The 25,835-nt window shown below is 35.3% G+C and overlaps 1 protein-coding gene across 1 annotated transcript in view; it reads left to right on the top strand.

Annotated features, from left to right (window-relative positions):
* The window catches only part of Nova1 (NOVA alternative splicing regulator 1), a 124,079-nt gene that overhangs the window by 94,763 nt on the left and 3,481 nt on the right, over positions 1 to 25,835 (top strand). The window contains exons 3-4 of the mRNA XM_059279648.1: positions 7,942 to 8,108; positions 15,220 to 15,291. Of these exons, the coding sequence (XP_059135631.1) occupies positions 7,942 to 8,108; positions 15,220 to 15,291 (239 nt within the window). The remainder of the gene's footprint in view (positions 1 to 7,941; positions 8,109 to 15,219; positions 15,292 to 25,835) is intronic.

The following is a 25,835-nucleotide window of genomic DNA, read 5'->3' as shown; positions in this document are numbered from 1 at the left end:
AACAAATAGGAAATAGCTAGATTAGTAGACCAATAGCTGATCTTCCATCCTAGATCAATAAAAATGTATAGGATGGACTGTAGTAGGTAAAAATCTTTAGTCATAATAGTTCATATATTATTTTCCTCTTTTGACAGCTCCTCATCTGGATTAACAAAATTTTGCATGTGGCTCATCCAAGGCTATTATTTAATTTATTAAAAATTATTTTCAGCCATCTTAACAGAACTGTGGGTTATACCCATGAATAAAACAGTCAAAATTTCTTTCTATTAAAGAGGGGCAAACAACAAATAAAGACCAGTACACCAATACACCGGAAAGTTTTGGAAGACAGTTGGGGGCTATAATAAAGAAACGTGAGTTTATAGTTAGCACCAATAGACTGTCTTATAGTTGTGGAAGAGTTCTCTGATGGGGTATTACTGAGCTAAAGCATACGGGATAAATGATGTCTGTATGTGTAGCTGGGGGTGATGCCATAGGGAATGCCGGAGAAGCAGGGCTACTAAGAGAGATCAGCAGGAAACAAGACCTAAGTGAGAGCAAGCTTGGCATGTTCCAGTAACTAAAAAAGACCTGACTCCCTGGAGTATAGCGAAAGGCGGGGAAAGTAATGTGAGATGAGGACAGAGCTGAGTTGAGCCAAAAATCCTGGTGGATTTGAAAGCCTCAGTAGAGTCGAAATTAAACTCTAACTGCCGATGAGACACTGTTGGTCTTTCAAACATAGATTACATATGATCTGCATGTTTGAAACACCAGGAATGGAAGGTAAACGACAAAATGGTAAACGACATAATGAGACTTCCTCAATGGCGATAGTAATGGCTTGGAATTCAGGGAAGTATTCTTAAACAGTGAATTAATTCATAATACATTTTTATATTTACAGCCATAGGGGATACAGAAAGATTATCCTGGGAAGATAGTAGCTGCAAGAATACCGAAAAAGGAAGTGTTTCTATAAGGAACATATAACTAATTGAGTCTGCCATGTGGGAAGGAAATGCAAATGCCTACATTTTGTTCACTTGCTGTTTTCCTGATTGTTCTAAATTACAATATGCTTTCCATCCTGTCTTGGTGACTGAAAACTTTACTATTGGACTTACTCTCTGCCTCTACACGTTTAAAAAAAAATACTGCTATGGAACAGAAAATGCTCTGGGGAGATTTTAGAAGTTTAGAAATGCAAGCCTTGGGTAAGACAAGGGTCAGAGAGTATTGTGAAGTAGGAGTCTCATGGTGGTAGCTGAAGGCCTTGAGACTTGCATTATGTAGAGGTTTGGGGAGATGGGTACATGGAGTTCCAGTCCAGGTCATTGTTTTAATGGCATGTGGTACTACAAGATGTTTTGCTCCTTGAAATTGTTTGGGGTCTTTAATGGGGAGAACAGTCAGGAGATACTGGAGTGCTATGCTGGGTAATGGTGAACAGAAGACTTGACCAAGATGGCCCAACTGAGGGACACTCAGGACTTGAAGAGAGTGGGTTAGTAAGTAAAGCGGGAAGCCAGAAACTGCACAGGGAGCAAACAAGAAGCCACAGACGTAGGATCCCTTAAAAAGGAAAGGGATGACAGAGCCAGCTCTCTATCCTCACAGAGATGCAAGGCCAGGAAGTGACCGCGAGTCCAGGGATCTGTCTTCAACTGGATTAGAAGTCGAGAGGACCGGCCAGGGAGTCAGAAGGGTTCAGCCTTTGGAGAACTGTGTGATCAAGTAACAGCAGCTGAAAGCAAACGTGTTATGTTCAAGTAATACCTAGCCTGGAGTTTGTTCAGTTAAGAAGACACTTCAACAATTCTGAATAAAAGAGACAAAAACTTTTATGTAAAAAGATAAAATGAAATTACAAAAGTACAAGAACACAATTTGTTAATTGTTGGAGATAAAGTCTTAAAATTAAGACTGTAATGTATAAGTCAGTCAGTTTTAGTCCATGGTCCCTAAGATATCCAGCTAACTGTTTTGAGCTACAGACAAATATCTAAAGATGTATATAATCTATTTGCTTATCACATATTTAGCCCTTATCTCTTAATGTAATCATATATACCTTAATTTATAATTTCTTAATATTCAGTATTAAAGTAAAATAAGTTATCAGTGTCCAAAAAAAGTAACTTAAGAATTAAAGAATTTTCAAAAACTTCCAAACCTCATATTGATCTCCATCTAAAACTTTTATCTAATTATAATGTAGTGTGCTAAAGCTATCATAACAATTCTTAACAACAGTTAAGAATATAAGGAATATAACCATAGAACCCTAAGAATCTGGAGGAAAATAAAGGAAGTCCTTTACCATCTTGGGTATGGAAGTAAAGTCCCCAATCTATCCCTAAGAACAAGAACAATAAGAGAAAAAAATAGATGAGTTGATTTCATGAGAAATTAAGTACTTGGTATCACATATCTGTAATCCCAGTGCTCCTCCAGGGAAAGCCAAGACAGATGTTTCCCGAAAGACCACAGACCAGCTATCCTGGTATGCAGCTGCAAGCAGCAGGAGATTCTGTCTCAAACAAGATGGAAGGTGAGGACTGACACTCAGGGTTACCCCCTGAATGCACGTGTGCCATGGCATGTGCACCTCCAAAGTCATAGGAACCCACACACAAAGATGAAAAAAATAAAACTTGTGTGCATAAAAGAAATTATCGTCATATAAAAAGATAGTCGTTAGGATGGGGAAAATACAATTTTGGAAGAACTACAAAATCTCCATAACATGAGATAACTCACAAATCATGCAAAGAAATGAAAATTTACAAATGGACAATAAAAACTTGAAAGATGCCCAACAGCACTGGAAAAATGCCAGTTGAACTACAGTGAGCTCTGCCCATCCATTTATGTAGATTTTAATTACAAAAATGAAGACTAAATGTTGTCTAAGAGGGGGAAAATTAGAGGCCTCTTACACTGATAGTTGTATGGTTTTAGAAAACCACTTGGCAATTCTTCAAAAGGACTAAATATATAATTATGTATTATCCAGAAATTCTGCTCCTTTGTGTATACACAGAAGTATCAGAAATAGACATCTAAGAAGATACATATTCACTAATGCTCACTGCAGTGTCTTTGCAGTATTGATGGAAACAAGGGGTCCATGAGATCTTATGAAATAAAAGGGTGTGCTCTCTGTATGTAATGAAGTATTATGCAGCCACAAAAAGAATAAAATTTGATATATGTAACATCATGAATAAACATTGAAAGAAGCGTACTTTTCCCTAACCTTGCTCTCCTAGGGCTAGGGAAATCATGAATAGTGTTTTAGTATCATTATTATTACTATTATTATTATTATTATTATTATTATTATTATTATTATTATACTCTGTACGTGAGGTAGTTGCATGCCACAGAGCAGCTTTGCAAGTCAGATGATAATTTTGTGGAGTTGGTTCTCAGTACACCTTCCATGGATTCCGGGGATCTAGCTCAAGCTCACCAGGCTTGTGGGAGAATGCCTATACCCATTGAGCCATTTGCTAGCTCTGACCTTTTTTATTTTTAACTTTGGACATAAAATTTTGAAATTCATTTTATGTCCTCATGCATTTGCCTAAGTTCTTTTTACTAAGAGCCTTTTTTATGGACATAGAGATAATTTATAACTTACTGTAGTTTATTTTTTTATCATTCCCCCAAATTTCATTTTCACGTATATTGGCTGAGCTTACAAATCCAAAAAGGTTTATTGACTTTATAATGTAGATTTAAAAACTACCTTATAAGTCAATCATATGTGTTTTTCACTTTAGAGATGTCATTCAGCCTAGACACTATAGTCATTTCTTAGAAGATAGTTTGGGGCGTCTGTAGTTGGTCAGGCACTGTTCTGAGTAACACAAGTGTGATAATAAACATGACAACTATGTTTTTTATAACTTTTTAGCCTATTTCTGCCCCCAAATAGTCTCTACAGCACTTCCCTCCTTTCGGTCTTCATGCTGTGTGCTTTGCTTGTTTTGTGTATAGTACCAATGATGAACCTCTGAACATGACGAGGCAATGAGAGATACGGCCATCACGGGGTCTTCAGCCTCCAGTGTAGTGTTTGAGTGGTAAGGACTCAGTGAATGTTTATCAAATGAGAGAACAAATCAGGAACTAGAACCCAGAAAAATTCAAGTTAAATTTTTTTTTTAACAATGAAATAGTCAACTGTTTCAAACGCCAATGACCGGACAGAGAATGGTGACGTTGAAGAGTAGGTTTGTCCAAATACAGCTGCAGTGGATGATCTGAGTGGAGTTGGAGGAAAAGTAGTAATTGAGTAGATCTGGGAGAGCTGTTGAGGTTTAAGGTTGGGTGTAAAGGAGCTGGAAAATATACAGAGTTCCTTCAAGGATGCTGAATTAGGAAGGTGCTTTTTATCTAACCTAGTGCTGTAACCACAACTGTTCAAATTAAAAGTGATCCTCTGATGCTACATAAATGCATACTTCTTATCATTGCTTCAGTTATCCTTCACATAAAGTTATTTAAATTTGGAACCAAATTTTATTTTGTATTTGATCATAATATCTTTAAATCAAGTCTTTTTTATATAGAAACTAATATTTCATTTGCTAATGAAACTGAATGAATTGTCCATAAATATACTTTATATCCCTGATGGAATTTTTCTTCTTTTTGGTATAATCAGTTTCTCAGCTTTCAGGGCTCTCTGTAACTATAATGTAAGACTGTTTTGTTACATTTATTTCCAACTGTTTGAGGGTATGCATTTCTCGAGGGAGCTGTGTTTTGTCCTGCGTCACAGCAGTGTATGGTTCTAGATTTCTCATCATGCTAATATTGACACCTGAAACCAAGTGGAGATGCTGATGTTTCCATGTCCATTTTCCCATTAACCTTTCATTCAATTTTTCCCAATTTGTCATTTTTGCCTAAGTTACAATTCATTAAATTTACAGAAATGTCTTATTCCAATTATGTTAATATCTTTAACCACTGAAATGATCCAAAAGGAAAAGCACAGTATATCTAGAGGAAGTCCGTCTCTAACAGGAGTGTGTGCTGGGTGAAAAGGAGTGCTACCAGTGCACATGGGACGGAATCCCTCAGAGCTATTCTCAGTACCTTGCCGAAAATTACAGGAGCACAGAGAATATGTTTTACTGCATTTCTGTGAAGAATTTGCTGTGAATCTGCGTGAGAATTGTACCCTCTTTTAGAAATGCATTTTTCTATTATTGTTATTGCCTTTGAAATAAAATCATTAAGCTATTTCCAACATCACTTTTGCTCTTTATCAAGGGGCCTTCTTGTTATCAATGTATACTTTGTAATTTCTCTCTTCACAAATGTGACATGAAAATAGCAGGGAAAGCTGTTTGGAAAGGGAAGAGGAAGTGGGAAGTTATAAGGAAGGACAGGAAAGGTGGTCAGTTCCGTGGCCATTGTGAAGTCAGTCACCATGCAGTGACTGCACTCCCGTCTCATGCAGTGTGGGTTGGAAGTGATGGTGTCCTACACACCTGTGTTCTGCATTTTGTAGGATGGGTGTGCGTTTCCCTGTAGCTGATTCTTAGCTTTGTTGTACTCTGTTGCAGAGAATAGTAAATGCTGCCATTAAGCAAATAAAATGATAAATATCTGGCAGTTCAGCTTAGACACTAATGGAGTCTAAAAGCCTTTAAAATGACAAAACGCGGCAACTTTTATGATTTATAGGCTCATTTGTGTTACACAGTTTGGTCATATGCTTGACAGTATCCCCCCCCCCTTTTTTTTAACTCTCTCCTAAAAAATTATGGTTTTGTGTTACCTGAGTGAAAAGCCATTAGAATTCAGGAGTGGAATATAACAGAGTCTCAGCTAAGTGTCCCAGTGTTGTGCACAGTTTCCTTTGGGCTCGCCCTGTTTTCATGGTCGTGGGGAAAGGGAGTAATTCAGTCAATCCCCAGTGTCTATACTGTGACAGTGGCACTATGAACTGCCCTCAGAATGCCTCATACTTGCTGTTGTGTAACATTGTTTCCAGACGGTCATACTTCTTTACAGATCAGGTTTCCATTTGTTTTCTGTGAGTCTACACAGTCTGAAGAACACTGGTTGCTGTGGTCAGACATGTAGTATGTTAAATCAAAATTCTAAGAATAACATGGATTACACAGTGTTTAGTTATGTGGTGCCAGGCTTCTTTCTTTGGAAGTCATCGTTTAAGCTAACTTGTTTTGGCATCCACAGCGCTCTGTGGTGTCTGTGAAAGCAGTGATGTAATCTGATCTGTGTTCTGTGTGGTCTGAGAACCTGAAGAACATTTTACATTAGCTGCATTGATCGGGAATCCTTTCTAGTCATTTACTAGACAATTAATACAGTCTTGTAAAGTGTCCCCTGGGTGTCCATATAAACTTGATCGTTTTCCCCAGGACCAAAAGATGCATCAAGATAGACAAGAGTAACTTAAGCTGATTAATAGAAACAGGAAAATGTAAATCCACAGATCACATTATATTCCTTCCATCCTAAAAAATAAACTATGCTTGCTCTCTTGAAATTTCTCTGACATTGAAGAAACACATTTTCACAAATTCAAATTTCCATTGATAAAGATATGAAAATACAATTTAGATATACTTCTATAATTATAGTCTTATTTCAGTGTCCTGTGATCCATGTCTGTCTCTAAAGAATGACGAACATCCTTTGCATCACTCTTTAAAGCGGCATTAACTCTTTGTGATTTTTTTTTTTTTTTTTTTTAGCTTTAGCAGTTTTACAGTTTTGCACGTACACAGTGGCATGAGTTTTGAAATACTGGCACCAGTGGGAACTGTAGTGCATAGATGAAAAAGCTCGGAAAGCAGATGCAGAGATCCATAGCCAAGCACTGGGCAGAGCTTCAGGAGTCCAGCTGAAGAGAGGGAGGAGGGATTATAGGAGCAAGGGGGTCAAGATCATGACAGGGAAACCCACAACGACAGCTGAGCAGAGCTCAGAGGAGCTCACAGACTCCAGACTGACAACTAGGGAGCCTGAGCGGGAACAACCCAGGCCTTCTGCATGTGGGTGACAGCTTGGTCTGTTGGGCCTCTAGTGGTGGGACCAGGATCTGTCCCTGGCACATAAGCTGGCTTTTTGGAACCTATTCCCTATCTTGGGATGCCTCCCTCAGGCTTGATGCAGGGGGGAGGGGCCTTACGCTTTCTGAGGAATGGATTGGGGGGAGAGGAGGGAGGAGGAGAGGAGGGAGAGGAAACTGTTGTTGGTATGTAAAATAAATAAATACATTTTAAAAAGAAAAAGAAAAAGAAAAAGCTCAGAAAGTACTTATTTCTGATTTGTAAGCCATGTGCTGGTTTGGATCACTGAAGAAATAGCTATGTAATTGGTTTGTAAGTCAAGCCTTCTGTAGTCAGCCTCAGAATAGTATGATAAACTAATCATGTGTTATCATTACCTTAAGGCATGTCCATAAAATTCCTATACTCTATCATGGACCATCTAAATCCTGTTTATATAACCTTGATATTTTGTATTTTATTTAAAATACATCATCAATAAAATTGATATCCATTCTTTTATTTAAAAAAAAGTTTAATGATTTACTCATAAAAAATGAACTCCTTAAAAGATATTTTCATTGATTCTTAACTGTTACCAGCTTCTAGCCCTAAGGCCTTTTATGAGTACTGCATGAGTATTTATCTCCATGAATGAGTGATGTGTTCTGATCTCTGGATCATTAGTTCTTCTGGAACCCAAATGCTTGTTTTGAGAATACAAGAAAAGAATGAATTCTCAAAAAACTTTTAATAAAGAAGATGTGTTGATTACTTTGATTTCAATGGCATATTAGAACTTCAGAGCTGTACATGTTACAGTGTTTTATTAACATTGTCTTTCTTTTTCCTAATGTTTCCCTGTAAAATGAGAAGGAGTGTTTTCTGAAAACGAGTCTTCTGTCTGCAGGTACTACTGAGAGGGTATGCTTGATCCAGGGGACAGTCGAAGCACTGAATGCAGTTCATGGATTCATTGCGGAAAAAATCCGAGAAATGCCCCAAAATGTGGCCAAGACAGAACCAGTCAGCATCCTACAACCTCAGACCACCGTTAATCCTGACCGCATCAAACAAGTGAGTGTTCAGTTGGGAAATCAGAGAGGAATACCCACAGTGCAGTATGAATTCCTTTCAGAGGAAGCAGTTTAGCAGTAGCAGAAAAAGGCTTACATTTATCTAAAGTTGTCATTTAGTTTTTGAAGAATTTCGGATCCTTTGATTATCAAATCAAACTATCCATTAATTGAATTATACATTTATTAGTGATAGACAAAGAGGCACTGATGTGACTCTTTATAATTGCTTTTTACAAATATGGAGGCAGGGATTTTATAATTTATGGAACTCTATTCTGTTTAAAATATAACACTTCTTAAATAAATTATAAGAAATCAAAATGAAATTTATATCTTCAACATTTCCAAAGCCCAACTTTAGTGGCATTTGTAGTTCTCAGTCTAGATATTGCATATAGACTCCTGTTTTGTTAATTTGTCTTGTTTAACATTTTATCAACACATATGTATAAGTCAATTTGTACAGCTAGTCTTCAGTTCTTTGTTATCAGTCAGCTATTACATTTTGTATCACATGTGTAGTGCTTATATATCTGTTAAACAGGCCCAATGTCACATTTTAATGTATGGAATTTTCTGTAAAGAAAATTTTTCATGACAAAAAATAATGTGAATTTTTAAGACTCAGTAATGCTTGAGATGATGTAGGGAAATGACGTTGCTTGATGTTAAATAAGGTGGATTCTTTTACCATAAATATTTTATGTTCATAATTATTGTCTACTTTGGCCTTTTATTTAGCCACTCAATTTGTGACTTATTTTATTATCAACAGATTGTGATTTTAGAATAAATGTATTATTTATAAATTAACAGAAAATTTATTTTCATTGTAATAAATTTGAAATGTAGTTCAAAGTTCTATTAATTTCATGTTTCTGAATTGAAAATATATTAACCAGTGCTATGAATCTATCATAATCTTATTAATGTATAAATATAATACTAATCATATATCAACTTTAAATTTATAATTAGATAATATATGCTCAAATTATAGACTAATATTCAATTATCTATTAATAGTCTATTTCTAAAAAACACTTCCTTGTTTAAACCATGAGAAAGTAGCTCTAACTCCATATAAAGATCACTTACAGGATTTTCCATCAGTGTTGAACAGTTGTTATTCCCAAACTGTAAGGAAGTGTATCTCTATAGACATGTAACAACATCTACATACCTTAAAACTATACATACTAGAATTTTTTTATTCACAGTCGTTTAGTAGTATGAAGTGCTTGTTTTATCTGTGCTAGGTAAATATAAAATAGTCCAAATACTGTTAACTTGACAGTGATACAGGGGCTTCATCAGATTGGAAAACAAGATGTCTAGATGGCAGACATCCAGGTTAAAATCATGTGGGGCTAGAAATGTCCTGAATGAGCACTGAAGTATCTGGTCTCTTTACATTTTGCCTTAATTCAGCCCATACTTCTCCCTTTTCTCCTGTAACTTCTATGAAAACATTCAAACACTCAGGTGGCCACTTTGATATTTCTTTTTAAATAGACATAAAATTATACCTTGAATAGTATAAAACTCTATCCAGAACAATAATGTGAGATTTATTTTAACATATATTTAGCAACAAATACTGAGTACCATCACATAGTAGTCTGAATCATTATTAAAGTTTCAGTTTTAGCTATGGCTATATGAGATTGACAGGCTGTCATGTATGCAGGACCAGTGTAGACTGATGACTGCCACCAGAATTTTAAAGCATTTGGTTGAGTTTTGTTTGCCTTGTTCAACTGTTAATTATATTTAAGATAAGTTTTAAGTGTTAATATTGATTTATCCAGTTTTTTATGCTTACATTCATTTATGTGTCTTGATATTCAGAGAATTAAAAAATTATGGTTAAACTCTACATTTTCATGTAATCAGCAATGTGGATAACAGTAAATCATTACAAGGGTACAGGAGACGAGGACTCAGGATGCTGAGGTAGCATATTTAACAAACATTATCTGAACAATGTAGAAACTATGCCAGCTTTCTTAATATTTGCAGGAGAAACGTGGTTTTGACCTACAGAGATGCATCTTCTTATGCTCGACATTGCAGTATTGCAGTTCTTTAACTTTTTACGTAGTTTTCTAGTTTGCCAAGTTAATGTTTCTTACCAATGACCAAAGTAGTTGTCAAGTATATAAATTTCAATGGCTATGATTTTTCAAGAAATGATGCCACTTACACACTGTAAAATAAGTATTTGTAAAATAAGTTCTTTTGTCATAGAATAGATAAACGTGGCTTTCTTGATGTTTAAAAGTTTACATTTTAATCCACAGAATCTGAAGATGTCTTCCTGAGACCTTGCTCAGAACAAGTGATCCAACATTTGTTTTTGCTGTAGGATTCAGTTCCCAAAATAATTTCTTTTCAAATATTAATTATGAATATTCCTCCATGGAAGGTTACTTACAAAATAAAATTGGAGTTAAGAAAATACTGGAGCTAAATATCTACCTTACAGAATAAAATTGGAGTTAAGAAAATACTGGAGCTAAATATCTATCTTTTCCATATAAACAGATTCAAGGGAAAATGAAATTATGAATTTTGCTTAGTGTTTCCATTATTACCCGGGTTGGTTGTTTGGGGTTAACAATTTTAAACTTTTATTATTTTAAAATTTTAAGATACAATTTATACTTAAAATCAGAAGTCAAATGTAGTTCTCAGAAAGTCAGATTTTAAAAGTACTGACTTATCATCTGTTATGTTTTCTTATAAATTATGTCCTGCATTGTGTTCTAAGATACAGTTTACCAACTAAGTACATTTTATGAGCTCTAATACTCTATCCAAATGTACCTATCCTTCTTGGTTAGTGGCATCAGACAAGTGTAGTTTCTCATGTCCTGCATGCTCATTTAAAAAGGCCCCCTGCAGGACAATGATGAACTCTACTTCAATGCCTGAAATCCAACTTCAGCTAATAGATGTAGGTAATTCAGTTCTTAATTCTGGACCCTTTTTAAAGCCAAGCTGTGCAAGAAAAAATGAAGGTAGGGGAACTTAAAGAATTTTCTTATATTTAAAAATACCAAGAATTTTTTTAAGTCTGACCAGAACTTTACTTTTTTGATAAGTTTGCAAAAATAACATTCATCAATTTTTGAACATCATTTTTTCAAACATAAATTTATTAAAATACTTTAATAAAAAAATATAGGAAATTAGAGCCCTTGCACTTCATACTAGTTTGTTTTGTGATATTTCTTAACCTATGAAAGCATATTTATATTCCAGAGGTGCAGTATTAACAGTGTGTGGCATAGACCTCAGAAGATTCTAGTTAGGAAAGGAAGATGGAGAAACGTTCACTTTAGAAGGGTGAGCTATGATGCAGTTGAAGACTGTCACAGCCCTTGAATAGTAACAGGACTGGCTGATTTGGAATATCTGTGCTAATGTTTAGAAAAAATTAATGTTAGTTAAGTAGGGTGGGGATAGATAAGCAAGACCTTGTGTGTTTGGCAGAAAGATATAGACGACAAGCTCATTCCTCATTTTCTGAAAGAGTTCCTTTAATTCATCTTAAAGATTATTTAAAAGTGAAGGCATCTTTTCATTTTACTTTTCTTTGTGCATAAAACAAACCAGATTTTGAAGGTTTATCCAGACATTGTTATTGGTAGGAAATAAATATGAATGGACCAATAGACTAATGTTAATGTTGTAAGACAGACAGAGTGTTCATCAAAAATGACAAGCTAATGGGACAGTTCCTATTTAAATATTTTGTTCTTAAGGACTAGTATACAGGGATTATTTAATAGAACACTACAAAGCTTGGGGAGGTGGCTATGGAACAATGTTATTGACTGCTTGGCAGATGAACATGAAGAGAACAGCTAAGACCTGCTGTTCCTGCTTTCCTTGTAAATATTAGTTGTTCCTAACAACTGATTGTTACAGATTTGTTTGAAGAAAAGCTGCATTTATTCTAGAGTTTGTTTGTGGTAATCATCTCTGGACCAGCAAAACTCATATTTTAACATGAGTTCATCATATGATTTGTTAAAACTTTTTAGCTCTTAACTTCTCAAAACTTAGTTATATCAGTAGTTTACTAAGTGTGTCATATTAAAAATCTTGATATTTTTAAAATGACTGTATATTTCAAAAAGTACGTAGTTTTAGGCAGAAGCACATAAATCTTTTTGAGTTCAAGGCCAGCATGGTATACATACTAAATTCTAGGCCAGCCAAGGCTGTATGAGACCCTGTCTCAAAAAAGAATCATGTTTCTATAAAATAATTCACCCTATAGTATCTATAGAGAAAGTGGGGCTCAAGTTACTGGGTCCTTCCTGATCACTACTTGAAATGGATTAGAAATAGATTAGAAAAATGTGTGTTTTATGGATGCTATACATTAAAAATTTATCCACATATTGATGTTACATGGATATTCAATTAATTACATATTCATGATGTATGTTATTGAGTAGCATTTCATAATCACTATGTTAATAACTACATTGAAATTTGATATAAATATTTTACTTATAAAATAGTAAAGAAAAATCATTGAACATTTATATTTTATTTTAAAACACTTTACATGGATTTGTTATCCATATCTGCGGACTTTAGAACAATTTTCTCAATTATTCCATTGACCTGATTAATAGGAAGCTTTAAATTAAAGGCATTGTTTTAATACATTCATATTTATCTGTTTATTTGGGGCAATTTTCCTTCTAGAATTTGAAAAAGCAACTGAAATGGAAACTGCTTAGAATATAATTACTATTGCTAATTCTAAAATGAGGATTCACTTGTGCATCAAAGGACCTGTATGAGTGGTAGCTGGGAAAACGGTTCCAACCTTCTGCCATTACTACATAGACATCTCACCCTAGAAAAGACGCTAACTCTTTGCTGTGATGTTGCAATCCGTTCACCCTCCAAAGTGCACACTTGAGTAATTCTCACCTGTGTGAAATATTAAAATGTAGCTTCTTATCTAATCATCAAGCTTCATGATAAAACCTTAAGTTATTTAAAGCACATTAATATAATTCACAAGTTTAAATTACTTATTTTATTCATAGAAGAAAGGGAGAGCAACCAAATTAGTAAGGAGAATTTTGATGAATATGAGTTGTATCAATTATTAATAGATATTCAGAATATATGAAAATCATAAAGAGTAGCAATAAAATTTTGACAGATCATCTGAACCTAAGTTATTACAGGTTCTGAGCCACATCATGTTACCACTTTTTACATTTTGCACTATTTAAGCCTCTCACTGAGGATTTGTATCTGGAACAAGATGATATTATCCAGTACTTCAGACTGATTGTATTCTGATGAGCATGGACATATAGAATCTGGGTTTGGTATGACATGAACTTCTATTGGAAGAAAGGGACCCTAGATTTGACATCTATCTACTCATAAACTTGGACTGAGTGTTGAACTTAGTTAGTGCAGAACAGATGTTTAGATGTGTGTGACTCTTCCAGTAATTCCATGTCATTAAGCTAGGTTGTAAAAATGAAGCCTGTAATGTTGAATTCATACAGCCTGTGGTAGTGTGACATTATTAACAGTGCCTCAGTATATCATTGTACAGAAAAAAATACATGTTAAAGTGACCTTTACTGATGGAAAATAATGTTTCCCTAGAAAATTGAGAAGATTAATTACAAAGTGCCTAAATAGAAAGTGCCTTTAGAAGGCTCTACCCCTGACTTAGTACCATTTTCTATTCTTTGTGTGCCTCAAAAAAAAATCCTACTTCTCCAATTGTTTTAGGTCTTAAGAAAGAAAATATTCTAAGGAAAAGACTTGATGAAACATAGCCTAATGGTGCAAGTAGCCTTACTGTGTTATTAGAAGTCAGTGAGTTGACACGGATCCTTCAAATTTATCATCACTTTTATTCTTAACTGCTTTATCTAAATCGAAGTACTGATACCTTAAATACAGATCTGTGACCACAAACACTTTTATTTATTTTCCTCAAACTTTCAAACCTCCAAGGCTAGGTCTTTGTTCATATCTCAGTAGATTTGATGGACATGTAACAAAGTAATAATACATAATACCCATTATATAGGCTTGTCTAAGCTATAGAAAACTATCCCATTTGCCTTTTAAGAAATAAGCCCTTTAAAAGCCTCTGCCTAGCCATGATATGTGGTTAAGTGCAATATGACACTTAAACAAAGCTCTGAAGCCCTTAAACTTTAAGGCTGCCTTGTCAGTTGTTAAAGGCTTCTGAAAACTTTAGGTGAATGACTCTGGGAACATGGATGGTTTGCTGTGACACATCTCTGTAGCATATGTGTGTGCTTCTAAATAGACAGAAAATTTAGTTCGTAGTGTCTTGTGATTTTTGAACATAGGATGACAATGCAACAATATATTATACTCTTTTTTCTTTTTTAAATGTACCATTTAGCATAAATGATAAAAATGATAATTTTTAGAATGCTACTAGTTACATGTTTATTAATATGAGGTTAATGTTTACATTTTCAGATGGCTCTAAGTTTATTAAAATTAATATTTTAGAAGATAATGTGATATTAAGAACTCAGAACTGCAAATTAAATTGCTTTTATGTATGGATCCCTAAATTCATGTGGAATCAGCTTGTTGGTGATGTTCAACATATTAAGTAGGTGGATACTTTTATGCCAAAGTAAACTTCATTTCACCGCTTCTTCAAATCTCCAACTGTATCCATTGATAGGAAAATGACTCTTCCAATTTTGTTCATCTAACTTCTTGAGTTTTCTTTGACATCTCTTTTCCCCCAAGCAAATTAGAGAGAAAGAAATGGGACTGCTGTCATGCATATGGGCAGGATGCCCTTAGCACTCCTGTGAGTTTCTCTCCGTCACCATCATGAGTTCAAGTCATGAATTTATTTTTACATGCTTATGCATGCATACTTACATGTATGAGTTACTCAGTTGATCTTAAATTCCATTAAATTTGATTGACTAGGAGGAAACTTTGTTCATAGGATTTTGTTCTCGTTATATTACATTTTATTTCGTTTTGTTTTGTTTAATGATCAGCTTAAGGCTCATAAAGGTTGATTTGCTCCTGAACTGCTTTGTTCCCAGACATTGCCATCTTCCCCAACTACCACCAAGTCCTCTCCATCTGACCCCATGACCACCTCCAGAGCTAATCAGGTACAGTATCATCCTCTCATCTACACCATACTTTCACAGCGATTGCCTGCCAACCGGAGAAAAAGAGAATGGTGGGTTAAGGATTTGTTCGTTCATTCACATGTATGCACCATGATCAGATTCCAAATAATCTAACCAATAAATATCAATCATTTTTTAATTTTACATGCATTTTAACTTCATTAACAAATATATTCAGGCAGTAGGCTTAATTAGCATTTTGGACTTATTCCTTTAAGATATCATCATTTTACAAAGCCCTGAGGATTAATTATTGAGTTGGTCTTTTCTTGCCTTTCAATGTTTTTTCTTAGGAGTTTTCATAAATAATTTAAGTACGTTCACATAGTTATAAAATATATTAAAATTTAGAAAAGATATGTCTTTAAAGGTTAATATCCTTTTACTTTTTGAGACCAGCTTCTCTGTGTAAACAGTATCAACAATAAGCATTTCTAGTTTGAAAATTGGTGTAATTTTAGCATTGTTTAATAATTGCAGACACAGTATATTTTCTTAGTCAAGAACTCTTAATCACTTTTATTGAAAGAGTGTCAAACTTTGTAGTGAGAATTGTATCTTACTAGTTCCGATTTGACAGCTTTTGAAACTAAATATTTGCAGGCCAGCCTTCAAACTTGTATTTGTTGACTAAAATAATTATTCAAATGTTTAAACACATTTTCATTTTATGTGAGTTGAGTTCTATTTAAATGAGAAGTACTTTCTTTATTATTTCCACTTTTTACTTTTAGTAAAAATAAGGCTTCATGAGATTACTTAAATATTAACAGCTTATATTTTAAAATATTTTTTCATTAGTTGGCCAACAAAGTATTGCTACATGTGTGGTTTGTGGCATTTTTCATGTTACTTAATTTAAAGCCGTCAGCATAATTTTGCTCATTGACTGATTCTAGTAATTTTTGCAACCTCATGGAAAGTAAAATGACTTAAGGAAATCTAAGCAGTCTTAGGATGCTGGTCTACAGCAGGAGCTTGGTTTTCTTTTTATGAAATGAAACTTCCTTCAAGCACAAGAATTTCACAATGCTCCTCCCATTTTGGCCCTGAACCAGTGAGGGCACATCCAGAATGATGTAGCCATCGCTTTTCTCTGAAGAACGTGGTAGTGTGGAGGTGAGAAGAATGCATTTTCAGGGCTCGCTTCCTGCTTCTGTTCCTAATTCTGTGGCATAGAAACTCACCAAAGATAGGACTGCCCGTGGTTTTAAATGTCTCCTATGCTCTGTTAGTGTTTGATTTCTCAGCTGGACAGATAAGTACATCATAAACAAGACCAATGATTTTCTCAAAGCAAGATGCTAACTAGAAAGCCAATCTGCTAATTTTGTCTCTGAAATTAGATTTGTAGTTTACTTATATGAATGTGGATTTTTATAAAATAAAAGGCCAACTATATCTACTTCCTCATTAATGCTATGTTTTACCCTCTAGATATATTATCACACTTTCTTCTGCCAAATTTGCTATTGTAATGATTTGAAATATAGGCGCTATGATTTAATATTCTATCTACTGTGCAGATACATTTTGTTATTCATCCTGCTTTCTTTGTTTTGGGGGGTTTTTGTTTTTGTTTGTCTACAAAGAAGCATGTCACTCCTGGATCACATGAAGCAAATGTTAAAAGAAGAACAGCAAAATCCTTATTTATTGAAAGAACTCTAGCCTTTCAATAACATTTCATTCTTAGTGATCTGTAACTCTCCCTTGTACTCCTTCTTGGTAGGTTCTCTACAGATAGCTGTAGCAAAGAAATGTCATTTTTGTTCACTCACACTTGAAATGTACAACATCTAGTCTTTTCTTAATTAATTTACTGTTTATGTCTATAAATATAGTCTGGTTAGGAAAATATGATTCTGTGTAATAATCTTAAACTTTACAGAAGTAAAATATTATATAGAGAGACAAATATATATATATACACTAATTTAAATGTAGTTTATATTTACCCAGCTGTTATCAAATATGTTTTTAATATTATAACTGATAGAAATGGAGAAAATCAGTGATTTCTATTTTAGATCAGAAATTACTGCCATGTGTTATAGCTTGTATGATAACCCTGCTGTAAAAGCAGAGGTGAGGAAATCTTTTCCTAAGAAAATTGCTGTAAGCAAAACAGATTACAGTCAAATAATTAACATTTGTGTTGTTTTCTAATCAATATTGGCCAAATGAATGTTCATCAAGTTCTCATTTGAGATTAATAGTTTGTGTTACTTACGGATGTATAGAAAAGAACTAACGAATTAAAAATGTGTAGAAAACCTAAGAATGAAAACCGTGGCAGTAATTCAGAGAATATGCTGAAGATTATTGTGTTTAGCACTTGAATTTTATCTATTTTACTCTTCAGCCTCCTTAACATGTTTCCTTGAGTCACATTCTGAGCACACTAGTGCTCAATAGTAACTCCACTTGAAAACAGAAGACCCACTGTGCAAGAATGCTTATAAAGAGATAGTAGGAAGCGAACACTAGAGAGGTGTTGAGGACCTTGTCTTGCCATTTACCAGCTGAGTAATCCCATGTGAAACTCAAATACTAGAGTTTCCTAGGGCAGACTGTGAAAATCCCCAGCTCTTCTCACAGTGGTGCAGTGTCTGGCTGTGTTCATTTCAAGGAAATGTGAAAAATATTAGTCCTTAAAAGTAAATTACTTGGTAAATGGTTATTTTAAATGCTTCAGTTAACAACAATATAATACTAGTATTGTCTGTTTCTAAGGTATTTCTGTGATCAAATTCACTACCCTTAACTTAGTTCCATAATCAGCATCTAGAGAGCATGCAGTTGCTCTTGCTTAGTAGTGAAATGCCACAGTTAAACTATCAGAGGCGTCAACAGGATCAGAAGCATTTATCAATCCCAAGATGCTTATTTTACTCGTCATCTCATCATAATTTTATGTCATCTCATCATAATTTTATAAGTCAATCAGCGATGCCCAGGTATCAGGAAGGGGCATAGATAACAGGTGCAGGCCTTCTCTGCCATCATTCTTGCTGCTTTTCCTTTCCTAACCCATAACCCTACACATACTTCACTGAAATTGACGCCATCCAAAGAGATCTTCCATAAATTGATGCCGACAGTACTTACTAGACCAACACTCCACACCCACGCCTTTTGCCTTTTCAGTTATTTCCACAGGAATATCTTTCTGCTCCTACCAAAGTCAGTTATTTCAATTGTACAATAAGTATACCCTTTCCCTATTACTGAATGGTATCCTTTCTTTAACTGTATACTTCATCAAGTTTTGACTCGATAGAAATATTCCAGTCTGCATGCAGTGTTTTCTCCTGTCGTTTTTTTTTTTTTTTTTAATTTTGATCCTCTCATACATGTATGCAACATATTGTGAACATACCTTCGGCTTTCCCCTCTCTTCTCCCCTCCCACTCCTGTCTCCCATTTTAACACCACATTCCTTGTTATCACCTCTTTCACCCACAAACTAATGCCTCTTCTAGTCCTTCACAGCAAAATTCACAGAAGGATTGTCTCTAGTCTCTTTCCCAGGTTCTTTCTATTCCTAAATCTACTCCAGTCATGCTCTGACCTCCACCATTCCTCCAAATCTGCAGTGAGCATCAGTGGTGGCCACACTGCCGATTGTGTTTGTTCTCAGTCCCCATGTTCACTGGCCTGACAACAGTGTGTTTCCCATTTTGTTACATCACTTTCTATGCTGTGCTTCCTGTAGTTAATGTCCAGGATTCTACACCACCATGGTGATCCTGCTCCTGGTCTCTTCCTGGTTCCCCCTCTTGGCCCCTCTCACTGATGGAATGTCTTAGTCTTAGGAGCATTGTATGTCTTGCCTTTTCCATGCTGTTATATACAGAATGCATACCTCAGGATTTTGTGCTGCTTTCAAACCTTGAATGTTACCATATAAAGACCATTTCTCACAGATGCAGAGGCGGGAAAATCCACGATCAAGATGCCAGCATCTAATGAGAGCTTTCTTGCAGCATATTCACATGGCAGAAGGTGGAGGGGCAGAGAAAGGGACCAGGGCAATGCCTTCCCATGACAGAAGAGAGAAGCCATTCCTGAAAATGTGTAATATAGCACGTAGTAATCCTAGCCTCCCAACACTGTTGCATTGGGATAAATTACAGCACATGAATTGTGGAGAAGACAAAGCTCTCTCTCAGACTACAGTAACCATGAACTAACAGAATCTTTATGAAGGCTCTTATAAGCTCCTTACTGTATTTTAATGTTCATGGTTTAAATTGATAATTTCCCAAAATATTTCCTAAAATTTAAGTTTCGGTCCTAAGTACTTGAACTCCCCGGACTGCCCGCAGCTGCTTGCTTCATGTTGCCGCTTACACATCTAACTGCTCCCTTAAGTGCAACAGTTCCAAGGATCACCCTAAACCTTCTCCTTTCAAAGCCTGTATTCTCTTGCCTGCATCTGAATGTTTTAAACCAGTTTACATGGTAAAAGCCAATATACCTACCTAAACATACATCAGCACTTTTAGGATCTGCCTCTGCACACACTGCTTTTTTTATCTGATCAGTTCACTGCCTCTCGCTCACTCTGGGCATTTACACCACACAATTGCTACTCGTTTCAGACACTAGAGATTCTTCCTCAGTGCTCTGCTCTTGCTTTTTCTGCACATGAAATTTTAATCTTGGAGATCCGTTTGGTAAAACCTTTGTAATCCTTCAAGACTATTCCAAATCTGCCTACTCCTGAAGGCCACTCGAATGCCTTGTTTAGTACCTGTCGGGCCTGTCTCTCACCCCAGCACTCCTCGTTGCTTTTTTCATGCCGTTCTTTGTTCTGCTGTCTTGGGAGTACTGTGCACCTTCTTACTAATACATCTGTTGTATACTGTGTGCCCCATCACTCCTTTAGACTGTTACATTTTATGACAATAGACATTTTCTCCATTTTACAAACTCTCTGGTGTATGAAATAGAACCTGGAGCACAGTAGGTTGTGAAAAAGTACATGTCAAGTGACTAGCATTAGAGCAGTTTTATAGAATCCTTCAAATGAAACTTGGCCCAGGAATTGTTTATAGTAGTGTAAACCAAATAGAAGAAAGTGATTTATTGAATAAAGAGGTTAACCTTAAAGAATATAGTCTTTGCTACCTTTCCTTCTATTCATCCATGGCATTATCTCTCACATATGAAGTGTTTGTCATTTCGTATGGAAAAAATAAAAAATAATCCAATAGAAAAATGAGTGAAGCTCAGGAAAGGTAATTTACAGATAAAGGAATAGAAATGGCTGGTAAAAACATGTTCAGTTTCACCAGCATCAGGATGGGTAGCAGTGTCTGTCACAAGGTTACGCTGTTCCCCAGATAGAATTTTATGTAAGTATATATGATACACATGTATCCAATTGAGAAACAATGTGTGTATTTGGAAGTCACATGTTGGTAAATGTATAGAACTGAGTGTTTGCACACATGTTGGTAAAGGAAGCACTGTGACACACCTCTTAAGAACCTCAAGAACCTAAGGCTTGTTCTGAGGCATCAATAGATAGATGCTTGAGTGTGTAATGCAGCATTGTTTACATTAGCAAAAGTAGGAAAACAACTTGATCCTTATAGTTCAGTTCTTGAAGAATTTCTGGTATTGCAGAGTGTTATTTGGGGAACCTATAAAGTAATGGAAAAGATCCATGTAAACAGCTTTAAAATGGCTTTTTTCTATGAACTAGAGAAAAGTACATTCCTAAAATATATGCCCATCTTAATGGTCACAAAATATCTGCCATGTTTTGTGTTTGAATGCATTAAGGTGATGACAGAAATATGAAAATTACTGGCTTTTATTACAATGTCTTCCCTCCTAAAAGTTAGCTAAAAATGACAACGGGATGAGAATTCAGATATCAGTTGTGATACATATGATGTGTTAAATAGAAATAAGTAGTCTCTCAAGGGAAAGATTTGATGTCATATGTGCCTCTGAGCTGCAAAATGCCCTGAATTATACGTCTTGGAATGTGCTAGCGAATGTCAGATAGGATCCCTGGGGAGAGATCTCTGTCCCAGAGAAATGCTCATTTACTATAAGGGAATGACCATTTTTTTCATGTTTTAAAATTATACCAAATTAATTATTATATAATAAATGTAATTTTTATCTTTCATGATTATCACATCAAAAGTTCTTGAGCCCAGCTTCTTATCAAAGCTACTTGTGAAGTTTCTAATATAATAGCTCCTGGGGGGCAAGGTAAAACATTTATATTTTAACAGTTTGATATCTACAAAAGTTTTAGTGTAGGTATTAGTTTAGGATTGAGAAGATTTTCTAATTAATATGATTTAAGGTACAAAGTTATATTATTCAAAAGGTGTTTTTCTGTCTGAGGTTGCATTAGTAGACTTTGCTATTGTCGGATATGGTTAGATATCTTTCCCTGGAGATCTTTCCATGCAAATTATAGTCATGCTTTTAAAGATTTTGTTCTATTATTGCCAAAAATTGTGGAACCAGATTAAGTAGATGATTTCTCCTCAGGTTTCCTTCATTTCCAGTATCTCCACTGTTACTGTAGATGTGGGGTGTATGCACCCTCCCACATACACAAACACACACATGCATGTTCATAATATGGCTTCACAGTGGTTAATTTACTGCTACAATACCTTTGATGATTTTTAAGTCACACGTTTTCCCTCTTAATAGTTATTTACCATTATTTAATCAGTCTTTGCATTTGCCCTGTCTGGATGACACTGTGTATCTCTACAATGCAGAGTCCTCTTTCTCTTTCATTCTTGAAGTTTTTCTAATCTCCAGAGCCATCACCATTCATCTGCTTGACATTTTCACTTCAGTGTCTAATAGCTATCTCAAGTGAAAATGTCCAGAATATCTTCCTTTCTGGCTGCATGCCTCATCCTTTCTCCCTATCATCTGCATCATTAAACACACTCTCTGACTTTGTGCATAGATCTCTTCATGTTTCACTTTTTTTGTTTGTTTGTTGGATTGGTTTGATTTCGTTTTTCGAGACAGGTTTTCGCTCTGTAGCCCTGGCTATCCTGGAACTCTCTCTATAGACCAGCCTGACCTTGAACTCACAGAGCTCTGCCTGTCTTGGCCTTCAGAGTCCTGAGATTAAAGGCATGAGCCACTACCACCCAACTTCCATTTTTTTACTGTTTAAGTTGAATATTGAATTAAGTGAGAGCCCTAATTTGCATATCAAAAAATCTAAATTTTTCAGATACATTTTTTTACTAACCAGGATTAAAAATTGTTTTAGTACATATGTACCAAAATGGATGTGATGAGACTTTAATAATATCAGTAGGCTTCTTTTTATTTAACCTGTGAATAATTGTAAGTTGCCCTTCTTCTATAAACAGAACTTCAGTTTAGTAAAATCAGATTTTTTTAAAGCTACCAGATTACCCTAAGTTATTCTTATTTTTAAAATAGATTTCTTGGTCATATTGTATCATTTTACAAGTTCTCTGGTTCCTTGCAGTTGACTCTAACAGCGTTCCTTTGTGTGTAACTGTCTACAGTGCTTGTCATCTCCGAGTAACAGTGGTAGTTTGAAGTGCTTCTCTGCTAGAAAGCATGGACTGTTTCCCTTTCCTCCGTCCACCCAACCTCCTAAGCAGTGCTGCAATGTGACCTTAAAATATACATCATTCACAAAACAGAAGGATGCTTCAGAAGTAAAGCAAAATAGTGTTAAGTCAAATAATAAGCATATTAACTTCTTTTCCTTGCTTTTAGAAATTTTGTGGAGACGACTGTTCATTTTCTGTCTCCTTCCAGAGACACACAAAAGGAGGTCCACTGTCTCCCTCACACTATCTTAGCTTGTAGAAAGAAGGGAGAATGAAGTGTGGAAAAGAAACAGAATGGGGTACTACCTCTGTAGTACTTCTAGGGATACCTATGTATCAAGTATAGTTTGAGTTTAAAATGCAAAGCTTGAAGCAAAAGAGAAAGGCATTCACAGTACAAGTATTCCTTGAGTGAGTCGGCAGATGCCCACATTGAGCCATGTTATTAACTGGCCCCTCTTACCACTTAATCAAATAACACTCGGTCCTAGACCTCTGAAGTTAATCTGACCACATTTTCATGGCCGAACTGGGCTAACCACTAGCTTCAGAACCTATGATACTATAAAACGTGGTGGAAAATAATACTTCAATAAATGAACATGTAGGAATAAGGCAGAGGTTACATATTTAATTGTCAGTGTGACAGTATTGGATTTATAAGTGACTAAGAACCTGTTAGTGTTGGTTTCAAAGATTTTCTGATGAGATTAAAGTGTCACTGTCCTTAATGTTGGAATACTTCAGTATATGCATGATGTAGATTGAAATTTTAGAATTTGAGAATGATAAACCTTTCTCTTGATTTGAGAAGCCAAAGTCAGGTACTAGAGATATACAGTTAAGCGTGCTTACTGCTTTTGCAAAGGACCTGGGTTCAGTTCCCAGCACCCTACAGAAGCCTTAAAATTGCAATTCCAGCTCCAGGAGATATGATGCCCTTTTCTGACGTCAGGAGGCACCACATGTGCATGGTACAATTACAGACATGCAAGTAAAATACACATGTAAAATAAACTGATCTTTTTTTTTAATTAAAAAATAATAAACCCAGTGTTGGGTGTTTTTTACTTATACCTGCAATATCTGTGTCTGTGGTAAATCATCTTTTAAATAATTATATTCCTGTACAAATATATCTTGTTTTATTTCTCTGATGATTACCCATGTGTAACTTAACCAGGTACAAATAGAAACGGTAAAGTCAGATAAGATGGTGGTCTACAGGAAGATGCCTTTTTGCTTAGCAGAAATAACATAATAAGAAATGTAGGAATAATGACACTATGAGGTATGAGGTTTGATTATTTTTATAGGTACAGCTAAACTGCTTGTGTGATACACTAGACTTCAGCAGGTGCAAACGCACACATTGACGGAAAAGTCAGCGTAAAGAAAGAGAAAAGCTGTCTGTCATCAGGAAGACATGGAAGATTCAAGGCAAAGACAGAGAAACCTAAGTTTAGACTGTACTTAGGAACTCACAGCTAAAATGTGGACTGAGTGAGGGATTCACAGATGATGATACCAAGACAGGAGACACTAGAGACGAACGAAGCTGGCGAGACAAGATGAGGCACAGTCGAGAGAAGTTCAGGGACTACATGGGAACCCAGGGAGTGCAGGGCAGGTTCTTTTTAGGAAGAGTTACTGGAGGAATCTATAAATGTTTCTCAGATTGTCTTGTGTGATAAAACTTAAGGTTTGTTCTAATTCATCTTTATAATTGAATAAGGTAGAATTAAGGTTAGGATTATAATTCTTTAAAGACAAATAATTTTCAGGAAAAAAGTTTACTAAGATTAATAACTGTTAAAAAGTTCTTCTAATATCATCCATAAAATAAAATTAACTTAGTTGGCAACTTTATTTGCCATCCTTAAAAAGTGGTTATATATTGGGGTTATTTAGATTTCAATAATCAAATTATTTTTATTAAAGGATTAAATAAATTAGAATAAGACAATATTTCTTAAGTGCAAAGGAAATCAAAAGCATGTGTAAGATGTATAAACACACTCATATGTGTCCACTCTGGAACGTGGATTTATATGTTCACTGCCTGCTGCCTTCAAGAGCAGAATGACCTGACCTCACAGACATTTTTTAAAATGTCCCTAGCAGATCTGTGTTCTGAAGGAAGCATTGCTGATTCTTGCTAAAATTAGCTAATGAAGTTCAGAAAATCTCAGCTACAGAAACTAAACTTCGACTCCGATTTTGAAGGTGATTTAGCTCATTCTAACCTCAGCCCTACACGGAGAACAACAAAGTTACTTCAGTGCCCTGTCAGTGACTGCAGTCTGGTTTGAGGTGCCCAGGGAGGGGACATAGATAGAGATGTGGTTGTCAACAAAGCCAAGCTCAAGGTTAATATTTCACTTTTTAATTTTAAGGTTTATGTACATGTCACACTTGTATACTTGTACAGCACCATTTTATTGTGATGAAGTACGTCCGGGTGTGCTGATTCTTGTGACTACACCCTCAGTATAAATTAACAAAATGGCCACATTGGGCTATTATAAACACCCGGTGACTACAGTAATTTCTCCTCACCAATTGGTGATAGGTTAGCAAGCACTACTTCTAAATAGAGCTGTGTCTTCCAGAACAGGAAATCTCACCATCAGAATGCCCAGATGATGTAACTTTAAAATAACAGAAACATTTTAAAAGATTATTACTGATTTGGTGGCCATTTTATAAAGTTAAATGACTATGTGTCCGATTGAAAAAATAAAATACTATTAAGAATTTTATTGATCTTCACCTCTAAATATAGCCATAAAACAAATAAGATATTTGTGAGTAACCCCAAAACTACTAGGCATTAAGGAACATGAAATTAATGTTTTGAAAAGTTTAAGTGGGTATTTTCTACTGCTGTCTTTGTTAACTTTGCTTTCATAATTCTATACTCCCTGTTCA

Source organism: Peromyscus eremicus, chromosome 14, assembly GCF_949786415.1.
Source record: "Peromyscus eremicus chromosome 14, PerEre_H2_v1, whole genome shotgun sequence".
NCBI lineage: Eukaryota > Metazoa > Chordata > Mammalia > Rodentia > Cricetidae > Peromyscus > Peromyscus eremicus.
Note: the sequence above shows the minus strand (reverse complement) of the source record. Positions and strands in the feature narration are given on the sequence as shown.